Source organism: Coregonus clupeaformis, chromosome 8, assembly GCF_020615455.1.
Source record: "Coregonus clupeaformis isolate EN_2021a chromosome 8, ASM2061545v1, whole genome shotgun sequence".
Taxonomy (NCBI): domain Eukaryota; kingdom Metazoa; phylum Chordata; class Actinopteri; order Salmoniformes; family Salmonidae; genus Coregonus; species Coregonus clupeaformis.
In genome coordinates this window covers 18,300,297-18,312,806 of record NC_059199.1, presented here as the reverse complement: position 1 = coordinate 18,312,806, position 12,510 = coordinate 18,300,297, and the positions used below count along the sequence as shown (strand labels likewise).

General features: G+C 43.0%; 1 protein-coding gene across 1 annotated transcript in view; it reads left to right on the top strand.

The window, feature by feature from the left end:
• Nucleotides 1–12,510, top strand: part of LOC121572726 (ADAMTS-like protein 1) — a 156,699-nt gene that overhangs the window by 14,006 nt on the left and 130,183 nt on the right. Inside the window, exon 2 of the mRNA XM_041884748.1 lies at nt 5,045–5,172. Coding sequence (XP_041740682.1) covers nt 5,045–5,172 — 128 coding nt within the window. The remainder of the gene's footprint in view (nt 1–5,044; nt 5,173–12,510) is intronic.

The window sequence follows — 12,510 nt, the reverse complement described above, 5'->3', positions numbered from 1 at the left end:
CAAACGTTTTCAACACTGCAGGAGCAGTGTTTATTTTACTTTATTCCGGGACAATGTGGACTGCCCAGACGTTCAATGTAGCAACTGTTTGCTTGCAGAGGACTACAGTGACGAAGTGGCTACTCTTAGCAAACAGGTAGCGAACCTACACAAGCTCCTGGGGAATCCACGCCCGCCTATTTTTTCCTTTATCTTCCACCCCAGTAGCTGGATGCCACTCTGGCCTGGTGGAAGTGTCGCAGCCGTGTCAGCTCTCCACAGCCGACTGGCCGGTACTCTTCAGGGATCCCTCCCAGAAGGGGTCTCCCACTTCCCTGGAGAATGGAGTTGGTGGGATGCTCCTGGATGACTTGGTGGATGTTCCTGTTCTCGATCCTACCAACCAGCCATGGAGCAAATGGCGTCCTCTGGCAATGGGGGCCTCCTTGGAGATGTTAAGCCCAGACATGACACAGACTAGATAAAGCTTCGCCACCCTGGAACCAGAGGCTCCGGCGCCTTCCCTGAGGGCTTCCGATTACAGATCGGATCCGAAGGTACTGTACCTGCACCTTAGTCCTCTGTTCTGTCTCCCTCTCCGATGGCTTCTACCTCAGGTTCAGATCCTCAGAGCGCACACCCTCAACAGACCGTGAGGCTGTCTGAAACTCCGGCCCATTCATCATCCATGATGGATACCACAGCTGGCTCGGTGCATCAGACCCCAGGTTTGTGAAACCACTCGAGGCGAAAGAACGGCCTGACTTCCTCAACCATTGCATCAGCTGTCGTCATCAGCAGTTCTATGGTAAGGAACATCACGGTTCCCGGGGCAAAAACCCTGTGCTATCTTGAAGCACGAGTCCAGGACATATCAAGGCTGCTTCCGACCGTTCTACAACAGCTGCCGGGAACTGACGCTGTCGGAGTCCATGTGGAGTCAAACGACATTAGGAGGGCTAGCTCAGAACTTCTGAAAGATTCCAAAAAGCGGCCAAATTATTTCAGGTCCGGTACCATCGTTGGGCCGCGGGTGTGAAAGATTCAGCAGGCTACTGGCATTACACACCTGGCTAAAATATTACTGTAGCTCTGTTGGAATCACTTTTAGAAATAACTTTGAAACCTTCTGGAAACAGAAGATGCCCTACAGGAATGATGGAGTCTATCCTAATCATCTTGGCTCCTGGACTCTGTCCAAGCATTTCAAGGCTGCGTTGAGACAATTAGTTATGTATGACCAAAGTCGAGCTGAGTTAATCCCTACAATTGTGTAGCTGAGTTGTCATAATGCTGCAGCAAATGTACATTATCGCAGGGGTGTTGGCAGACACAATGTACATAACCTAATTCATGTCCTTCTAATTGCCCTGAATGCCTATGTTGATCCTACAGCTATTGTGTACAGCAGTCATGTGCCTATGAACCAGAGTTATACTGTTAGCACTTAGGCAGTGTGCCCTAGTAGGAAGTCCACTGTGTGCAGCTCACCCTGCACTATCAGCTTAAACATCAATATCATGAGCATGTCTACTTCTGCTAAGCTTCCCAGTAAAGCAATGAAAACAATCAAGCATCTCAGAAAAGTGCTAAAAACAGCCCACATGAACATATGTAGCCTAAAAAACAAGGTTCTTGAAATCAATAACTTGCTAGTAACAGATGACATTCATATTCAGACTATCTCTGAAGCTCACTTAGATAATACATTTGATGATACAGTGGTAGCAATACATGGATATAACATCTACAGAAAATACAGAAATGTCAGTGGTGGAGGTGTTGCTGTTTATATTTGGAACCACATTCATGTAAAGATTAGAGAGGATCTCATGTTAAATACTGTTTAAGTAATAGGGCTACAGGTTAATCTGCCTCACCTAAAGCCCATTCTTCTGCGAAGCTGCTATAGACCACCAAGTGCTAACAGTCAGTATCTGGATAATATGTGTGAAATCAAATCAAATCAAAATGTATTTGTGACATGCGCCGAATACAACAGGTCTTACTTACAAGCCCTTAACCAACTATTAAGAAAATAGATTTAAGAAAATATTTACTAAATGTGATTTGTTTCAGGAAACTAGGCGTATGTCACGCGTCACTACTTCATAGGAGAGCCATTTGAACGTAAACTTTTTTTTATTTTTATCAATGCGTTATTTGGCAGGAATGCCTTCTGGAACATCTGAACTTTCATGTGCCTTAATAACAAACGTGTATGCCATCTGTAAATACGAATAAAATTGTTAAATTACGAGCCTAGTTGGTTTAGCCACAGAAAAAGACAGCAACCTTCCCGCTATTTTCTACATTGTAGAATAATAAAAACTATGAAATAACACATATGAAAATGGCGCTTACAGAGAAGGCTGCCTCGCTTCTAGTCCTTAGGAAACGTTGCAGTATATAGTTTTTTCTGTATTATTTCTTACATTGTTAGCTCAGAAAATCTTAAGTGTTATTACATACAGCCGGGAAGAACTATTGGATATCAGAGCGGCGTCAACTTACCAACACTACGACCAGGAATACGACTTTCACGAAGTGGATCCTTTGTCCGTACCACCCAGGGCATTGGAACTGATTCCAAAGGCCGACCCAAATCAAGCCGCCGGAGGAGAGGCAGCCAGAACGCTCTTCTAGTCAGACTTAGGAGGCGCGCACACCGCCCATCGCTTCCAAGTGTATTACTCGCTAATGTTCAGTCCCTAGATAACAAAGTGGATGAGATAAGTGCAATGGTTGCTTTCCAGAGAGACATCAGGGATTGTAACATACTCTGTTTTACGGAAACATGGCTCTCTCGGGATATACTGTCCCCATCCATACAGCCATCTGGGTTCTCAGTACATCACGCTGACTGGAATAAACATCTCTCCGGGAAGAAGACGGGTGGGGTGGTTTGTTTCATGATTAACAACTCATGGTGTAATTGTAACAACATACAGGAACTCAAGTCAGTTTGTTCACCTGACCTAGAATTCCTCAGAATCAAATGCCGACCGTATTATCTCCGAAGAGAATTCTCTTTGGATATTGTTACAGCCGTGTATATCCCCCCTCGAGCCGATACCACGACGGCCCTCAAGGAACTTCACTGGACTTTATGCAAACAGGAAACCATATATCCTGAGGCTGCATTTATTGTAGCTGGGGATTTTAACAAAGCAAATTTGAGAAAAAGGCTACCTAAATTCTATCAGCATATTGACTGTAGCACTCGCACTGGAAAAACACTGGATCACTGCTACACTAATTTCCGCTCTGCATACAAGGCCCTCCCCTGACCTCCTTTCGGCAAGTCTGACCACGACTCCATTTTGCTCCTCTCTTTCTATAGGCAGAAACTCAAACGGGAAGCACCATGCTAAGGACTATTCAATGCTGGTCTGACCAATCGGAATCCACGTAGCATTCGCGATAAACTGAAAGCACGAACCACCGCATTTAACCATGGTAAGGTGACGGGGAATATGGCAGAATACAAACAGAGTGGTCGTTCCCTCCGCAAGGAAATCAAACAGGCAAAACTTCAATATCGAGACAAAGTGAAGCCGCAATTCAACGGCTCAGACACGTGATGTATGTGGCAGGGTTTACAGACAATCACGGACTCCAATAGGAAAACCAGCCACGTCCCGGACACCGACGTCTTGATGCCAGACAAGCTAAACAAGTTCTTTGCCCGCTTTGAGGATAATACAGTGCCACCGACGCGGCCAGCTACCAAGAACTGTGGGCTCTCCTTCTCCGTGGCCGACGTGAGTAAGACATTTAAATGTGTTAACCCTCGCAAGGCTGCCGGCCCAGACAGCATTCCTAGCCGCGTCCTCAGAGCATGCGCAGACCACCTGGCTGGTGTGTTACGGACATATTCAATGTCTCCCTATCCCAGTCTGCTGTCCCCACATGCTTTAAGATTGCCACCATTGTTCCTGTACCCAAGAATGCAAAGGTAACTGAACTAAATGACTATCGCCCTGTAGCACTCACTTCTGTCATCATGAAGTGCTTTGAAAGACAAGGATCATATCACCTCCACCTTACCTGTCACCCTAGACCCACTTCAACTTGCTTACCGCCCCAATAGGTCCACAGACGATGCAATCGACGCTCGGAATAACATCTGCTAACCATGTGTATGTGACCAATACATTTGATTGATAACCAAAAAAGTGTTAAAGAAATCAAAATATATTTTATATTTAAGATTCTTCAAATAGCCACCCTTTGCCTTGATGACTGCTTTGCACACTCTTGGCATTCTCTCAACCAGCTTCACCTGGAATGCTTTTCCAACAGTCTTGAAGGAGTTCCCACATATGCTGAGCACTTGTTGACTGTTTTTCCTTCATTCTGCAGTCCGACTCATCCCAAACCATCTCAATTTGGTTGAGGTCAGGGGATTGTGGAGGGCATGGGATGGATATTTTCACTCTGGCTGGATTCCAATAGGAATTACACATCACTTTGCAAGCAAGCATGATGTGACTTGCAGGCTTGATGTAGCCTGTAAACCAGGAGTTTCAGACCACGTTAGGGTGTAACTAGGCCCTCAAAGAAAGGCCTTATGATATATACTATGTAATGTGTTGCAATAACTTTTCACTGGGAAATGTGCAAATAAGGTTAAATACATTGTCAAGTTGAATTGTATGATCTCTCAACCTAAAATTCTAAGTTGAGTGAACATACAATTCAACTTGACAAAGTATGTTGGTTCAGCTATATGCCCAAATGTTGAGCAAACTCACAATCTTATTGCAGCTGGTTGCCTTACAAATGCATGTTGAATCTTCTTTTTTTTTCTTTGTGCATGGTACTGTGTCCACATCACAATGTGTAGGTGCTAGGGTGTGTGCCATGGCTGGCATTGGTCAGTGGCCTACCAGTCAGTGGTTTGACATTGGTATTACATTGGAATACAACGACACATTCGAGAATGATTTGAATTGTTCGCTTTTTGAGAACAGACGGTGTTAAGTTTTGTGTATGGAGCATGTGACATGCATGTTAATGGCGGGTTGTTAAAAGGGGTGTGTCTTGTTTTTACTCTGTGTAGAGCTTGCAGACGGCACGTTCAGAAGAGGACAGGGACACCCTTTGGGACCCCTGGGGCTCCTGGAGTGAATGTTCTCGCACCTGTGGAGGAGGGGCCTCGTACTCACTTCGACGCTGCCTCAGCTCAAAGTAAGACACTCAGCCACTTATCCTCTCTCTCTCCCCTCTCCCGCTCTCTTCCCCTCTCACCTAGTCTATTTTACTCTCCAATGTCTTCTGTTTTTGCTTGTGTGTGTGTATCAAATCAAATTGTATTCGTCACATGCTTCGAAAACATCCATGGGCAATTTGTAAGCTTTTGCTGAAACTTGGCTGAGGTAATATCCTTCCTCAAAGACTGACCAATTGGACTGGTTTCCATTAAGTCCAACATGATGGAAGAGGGGTGGGTCCCTCTTGCTCCGTGGTTTATGTCCTGCCAAATGAACCCAGACGGAGTCCCTAATAGTGTGAGTAAATCTCACCGCGAGCACCGTTCCTATGGGCTATAATAGAAGTGCTCAAAATACATTTTATATGACTGTTAACCTCTTAAGGATTGGATCCTTTTTTTCAATTTTCGCCTAAAATGACATACCCAAATCTAACTGCCTGTAGCTCAGGACCTGAAGCAGAGATATATATATTCTTGATACCATTTGAAAGGAAACACTTTGAAGTTTGTGGAAATGTGAAAGTAATGTAGGAGAATATAACACATTAGAAATGGTAAAATATAATACAAACAAAAAAACATGCTTTTTCTATTATCATTTTTGTTCCATGATCTTTGAAACGCAAGAGAAAGGCCACAATATAATATTGCAGTTTAAGCACAATTTAGAGTTTGGCCATTAGATGGAAGCAGTGTGTGGAAAGTTTCAGATTGATCCAGTGCAATACTGGACTATTTTGTATCAAGTCTGCCCAAATGTGCCGAATTGGTCAATTAATACATTTTCAAGTACATAACTATAGAGAACATACAAAAATTATATGGTAATACAAAACGTAAGTTTACACCTTCCCAGGAATGTTATACATGATGGATCATTAGCTTATGCACTAACTTTCACACATCTAGATGGCCGGGCGGGGTGGGTGTGGAGCCAGAGACAGCAGGGGTTCAAACTTTAGAACCCAGTTCCTACATTTGAATATAAAAATTGATTTTATCAAACAAAACTATGCTACATTTTATCTCTGGGACCCTTAGGATGACAAATCAGAGCAAGATTACTGAATGTAAGTACATTATTTACTTTCAGAGGTGAATGTATCAAACCAGTTGCCTTGATAAGTATTTTGTTGTTGTGCACTCTCCTCAAACAATAGCATGGTATTTTTTCACTGTAATAGCTACTGTAAATTGGACAGTGCAGTTGGATTAACAAGACTTTAAGCTTTCTGCCCATATAAGACATGTCTACGTCCTGGAAAGTTTGCAGTTACTTACAATAGTCATGCTAATCACATTAGCGCACGCTAGCTCAACCATCCCATATACGGGACACCGATCCCGTAGAGGTTAAAGAGCCCTGAAGGGTTAACAGAGAGATCTATTGTGTTTCCCCACATCCAATGAGCCCTGGCCTCCATCTGTGCTTCAACCAAAAGTTGACGGAAAATGTGAGGCGCCCTGATTATCGATAACGAGTTAAGCTTGTTTCTTTAATCAGAGCCACCTTGGAGGAGGCAGCTCAATGAGAAGCACAAGCAGCACACTAAAATATCAAAGGCTGACGGGAACACACGAAGAAGCCAATTACAAAAATATTGGGAGAAAGAGATGGAGACAGCGTATGTTGTCACATTTATATACGGGGCGGGGAGATAATTAGTGCAGGATAGTTGCTTGTCACCAAGGAAAAGGGTGGCTACTTTAAATAATCTAAAATCTAACATCTATTTGGATTTCTTTAACACTTTTTTGGTTACTGCATAGAAAATAGTAAAAATAAATAATTTAAACTGGTACCGGGGGACCTTCAGACGAGTCTTGAGAGTTCTGTGGGTCCAAACCATCTGACCCAGATGTTTCTTGGGGGTCTAGTTTAAGGAGCTCCTTCAGCACCTCGGACTCAGTCACCGCCTGCAGGGAGAAACTATGCAGGGGAAAAAGAGGGAGGAGCATCGGGACTAGTTTCATTAGAAAGGGTGGGAGATGAGGAAATGTTGGACGGGCAAGGAGGCATGACTGAGTCAAATAGCAATCCTGACTTAATGAAGTGGTGATTAAAGAGCTCAGCCATGTGCTCCTTGTCAGTAACAACCAGATCATCAACATTAAGGGACATGGGCAGCTGTGAGGAGGAGGGTTTATTCTCCCGGTCTTTAACCGTTTTCCAGAACTTCTTGGAGTTGGACCCACAGAGAGAGAACTGCTCCTTAAAGTAACTAAATTTGACCTTCCGGATAGCCTGAGTGCACTTATTTCTCATTTTTCTGAATGAGACTCAGTCAGCCTGAGTATGCATGTGCCGAGCCTTCCCCAAATGAAATTCTTGAGGTGGAGTAACTCGTGCAGATCACGGTCGAACCAGGGGCTGAACCTGTTTTTAATTATCATTTTCTTTATGGGGGCATGTTTGTTAACAATACCACTGAAAATATGAAAAAAGAATGTCCAAGAGTCTTCGACAGAGGGGATCAAGCTGATTCTATACCAATTTACAGAGGCCAGGTCATGAAGGAAGGATTGCTCATTCAAGTTTTGTAGCAAGCGTCTATGACAAATCAGTACAGGTCGTTTCACTGAGCAGCCATTACGAACACAGGCTGTAAAACAGTGATCACTAAGGTCATTACACAAAACACCAGACTGATACCTATCAGGAATATTTGTGAGGATAACATCAAGGAGAGTAGCCTTTTCTGGGTGTTTGGAGTCATACAGTCGTGGTCAAAGGTTTTGAGAATGACACAAGTATTGGTCTCCACAAAGTTTGCTGCCTCTGTGTTGATGATGGCAATTTGCATATACTCCAGAATATCATGAAGAGTGGTCAGATGAATTGCAATTAACTGCAAAGTCCCTCTTTGCCATGAAAATGAACTTAATCCCCAAAAAACATTTCCAATGCATTTCAGCCCTGCCACAAAAGGACCAGCTGCCATCATGTCAGTGATTGTCTCGTTAACACAGGGGAAAGTGTTGATGAGGACAAGGCTGGAGATCACTCTGTCATGCTGTTTGAGTCAGAATAACAGACTGGAAGCTTTAAAAGTGCTTGAAATCATTGTTCTTCCTCTGTCAACCATGGTTACCTGCAAGGAAACACGTGCCGTGATCACTGCTTTGCACAAAAAGGGCTTCACAGGCCAGGATATTGCTGCTAGTAAGATTGCACCTAAATCAACCATTTATCGGATCATCAAGAACTTCAAGGAGAGAGGTTCAATTGTTATGAAGAAGGCGTCAGGGCACCCAAGAAAGTCCAGCAAGCGCCAGGACCATCTCCTAAAGTTGATTCCGCTGCAGGATCGGGGCACCACCAGTGCAGAGCTTGCTCAGGAATGGCAGCAGGCAGGTGTGAGTGTATCTGCACGCACAGTGAGGCGAAGACTTTTGGAGGATGGCCTGGTGTCAAGAAGGGCAGCAAAGAAGCCACTTCTCTCCAGGAAAAACATCAGGGACAGACTGATATTCTGCAAAAGGTACAGGGATTGGACTGCTGAGGACTGGGGTAGAGTCATTTTCTCTTATGAATCCCGGAGAAGACAAGGTGTCCTGTGTCATGCCAACAGTAAAGAATCCTTAGACCATTCATGTGTGGGGTTGCTTCTCAGCCAAGGGAGTGGGCTTACTCACAATTTTGCCTAAGAACACAGCCATGAATAAAGAATGGTACTAAAACATATTTCGAGAGCAACTTCTCCCAACCATCCAAGAACAGTTTGGTGACTACCAATGCCTTTTCCAGCATGATGGAGCACATTGCCATAAGGCAAAAGTGATAACTAAGTGGCTCGGGGAACAAAACATTGACATTTTGGGTCCATGGCCAGGATAACATTGAGAACTTGTGGTCGATCCTCAAGAGGTGGGTGGGCAAACAAAAACCCACAACTTTTGACAAACTCCAAGCATTGATTATGCAAGAATGGGCTGGCATCAGTCAGGATGTGGCCCAGAAGTTAATTGACAGCATGCCAGGGCGGATTGCAGAGGTCTTGAAAAAAAAGGGTCAACAATGCAAATATTGACTCTTTGCATAAACTGAATGTCATTTTCAATGAAAGCCTTTGACACTTATGGTATGATTATAATTATACTTCAGTGTACCATAGTAACTACTGACATAAAGATCTAAGAACACTGAAGCAGCAAACTTTGTGGAGACCAATACTTGTGTCATTCTCAAAACTTTTGACCATGACTGTACATTGTGGGATTGGTAATAATCTAAGAAAGATTTAGGGAGTCCCATTGCTTTAGGACTTGGTCAGGTGGTTTAACCCTCCCGTTGTCCTAGGGTCAAAATGACCCGCCACTGTGTTGAACCAACTTTATTTAATTTTTATATTTTTGGGATCATTTGTGAGAAGGAGGCAGTGAGACTTTAAAGAAAGTATCACTGCCTCCTTCTCACAAATGATCCAAAAAATATAAAAATTAAATAAAGTTGGTTCAACACAGTGGCGGGTCATTTTGACCCTAGGACAACGGGAGGGTTAAGCATGTCCCAGTTTAGGCCACCTCGCAGGTCAAATTCAGACTTAGTGTAAGGGGCCAGGAGAGAGCTTAGGGCATTTATGGTACAGGCCGGTGCTGATGGTGAACGATAACACCCAGCAATAGTCAACAAAGAGCTATTTGAAAGTTTAATGCTTAAAACCAGCAAATCACATTGTTTGGGGACAGACTTGGTGGAGACAACCGAGCACTGAAGGTGTTCCTTGGTAAAGATTGCCACTCCATTAACTTTGGAAGATCTGTCTTGCTGAAAAAGGTTATACAGTGCCTTGCAAAAGTATTCAACCCCCTTGGTGTTTTTCCTATTTTGTTGCATTACAACCTGTAATTAAAATTTATGTTTATTTGGATTTCATGTAATGGACATACACAAAATAGTCCAAATTAGTGAAGTGAAATGAAAAAAAATAACTTGTTTCAAAACATTCAAAAAAATAAATAACGGAAAAGTGGTGCGTGAATATGTATTCACCCTTTTGCTATGAAGCCCCTAAATAAGATCTGGTGCAAACAATTACATTCAGAAGTCACATAATTAGTTAAATAAAGTCCACTGTGTGCAATCTAAGTGTCATATGATCTCAGTATATATACACCTGTTCTGAAAGGCCCCAGAGTCTGCAACACCACTAAGCAAGGGGCACCACCAAGCAAGCGGCACCATGAAGACCAAGGAGCTCTCCAAACAGGTCAGGGACAAAGTTGTGGAGAAGTACAGATCAGGGTTGGGTTATAACAAAAAATATCTGACATTTTGAACATTCCACGGAGCGCCATTAAATACATTATTCAAAAATTGAAAGAATATGGCACCACAACAAACCTGCCAAGAGAGGGCCGCCCAACAAAACTCATGGACCAGGCAAGGAGGGCATTAATCCGAGAGGCAACATTAAGAGCAAAGATAACCCTGGAGCTACAAAGCTCCACAGCGGAGATTGGAGTATCTGTCCATAGGACCACTTTAAGCCATACACTCCACACTGTTGGGCTTTACGGAAGAGTGGCCAGAAAAAAGCCATTGCTTCAAGAAAAAAATAAGCAAACATGTTTTGTGTTCGCCAAAACACATGTTGGTGACTCCCCAACATATGGAAGAAGGTACTCTAGTCAGATGAGACTAAAATTGAGCTTTTTGGCCATCAAGGAAAACGCTATGTCTGGCGCAAACCCAACACCTCTCAACACCGTTTTTTTCATCGGCAGAGACTGGGAAACTGGTCAGAATTGAAGGAATGATGGATGGCGCTAAATACAGGGCTTCCAGAGATTTGAGACTGGGACGGAGGTTCACCTTCCAGCAGGACAATGACCTTAAGTATACTGCTAAAGCAACACTTGAGTGGTTTAAGGGGAAACATTTAAATGGAATGGAATAGCCTAGTCAACGCCCAGACCTCAATCCAATTGAGAATCTGTCGTATGACCAGCGGAACCCATCCAACTTGAAGGAGCTGGAGCAGTTTTTCCTTGAAGAATGGGCAAATATCCCAGTGGCTAGATGTGCCAAGCTTATAGAGACATACCCCAAGTGTTATGTGAATTATTTAACAAACTATTTCAGTGTCTCTGTGCGTCTCCCAAAAGGTTGTAAGTCTTTTGGATTTAAGAAACGGACAGAGTCTCGGTCTGCATAGTCAGAGATTTTATTAATTGAGAATTCTGCCATCACAATTTCAGAGACTTTTATACTCATACGTCATACAAAAATCACTCCTCTCTGTAGGCAAGCTGTAGTTTTCCACTTTATAATTGCTCTCCTGACCAATAATTCACACACACACACACATACACACATGCATACACACACATTGCACACACATTTACACATTTACACACATACATTTTCTTATCATAGTCTCTCTCCTCACTAAATTCCTCAGTTATCTTGGTTTCTCAGTTGCCTGTAGACAGTTCTCCTTGTCCTTTGTTGTCTGGCCTAACTCTTATTGCTACTACTTGCTAAATAGTAGCACAATGTCATAATCTTTACTGGTCCTACACTCACACATTACCAGGTAGTAGATTCTAACACATCTCACACAGTTTCAGAGTGTAATAATTAGTCACTACTAAGAAAGTACTAATCATACTTAAAACAAGAACATTTCACAACTATATTTAAGGGTGGAACATTTAGTCATTACTTTTAACCTGTATATAGAATTAATTTCTATATCAATCCACACTTTGACTATATTATCCACACTTTAATACACAGAAAATCATTACAATTACTTTTAAACTAGATATTTATAGTTCTAGGAAAACATCCAGTCTCAAACTATCTGAATCGTCGTCATCCTCCACCAAGCCTGGTGGGTCATTTCTTCATTCCGGGATTGGGCCGTATCTCACCATCTGCTGTGATACTGCAACTCCAACGCCTTGCTCACCAACCCTCGGACACAGGGAATAAGACAACATCCACAAAGAACAAGCATACCCATAGATGCGATTGCCTCGCCTAAAATAGTTACAACAATAGTTTTCCATTTACCAAACATGTTATCAAATCAACCAGTCATTGATGTATTCACCCCCCAGTTCTCAGCCCATTCTTTACTTAATGCAGTGAGACCTGCCAGTGCTCTAGTTACTGTACCATCTGGGGCTGTATTGTTGGGGATAAACCTACAACAATGACCTCACACCATCTTGCAAATCCGCCCTTCTCTGCTAAAAGCATTTCGAGAACCAAACTATTCTGCAGGTCATGAGTGAGGTGGCAGATAGTTGGCCTGAGATTCTCTTCACTGCATCCATTGTCTAATTAACAAACCTTTGTAGAT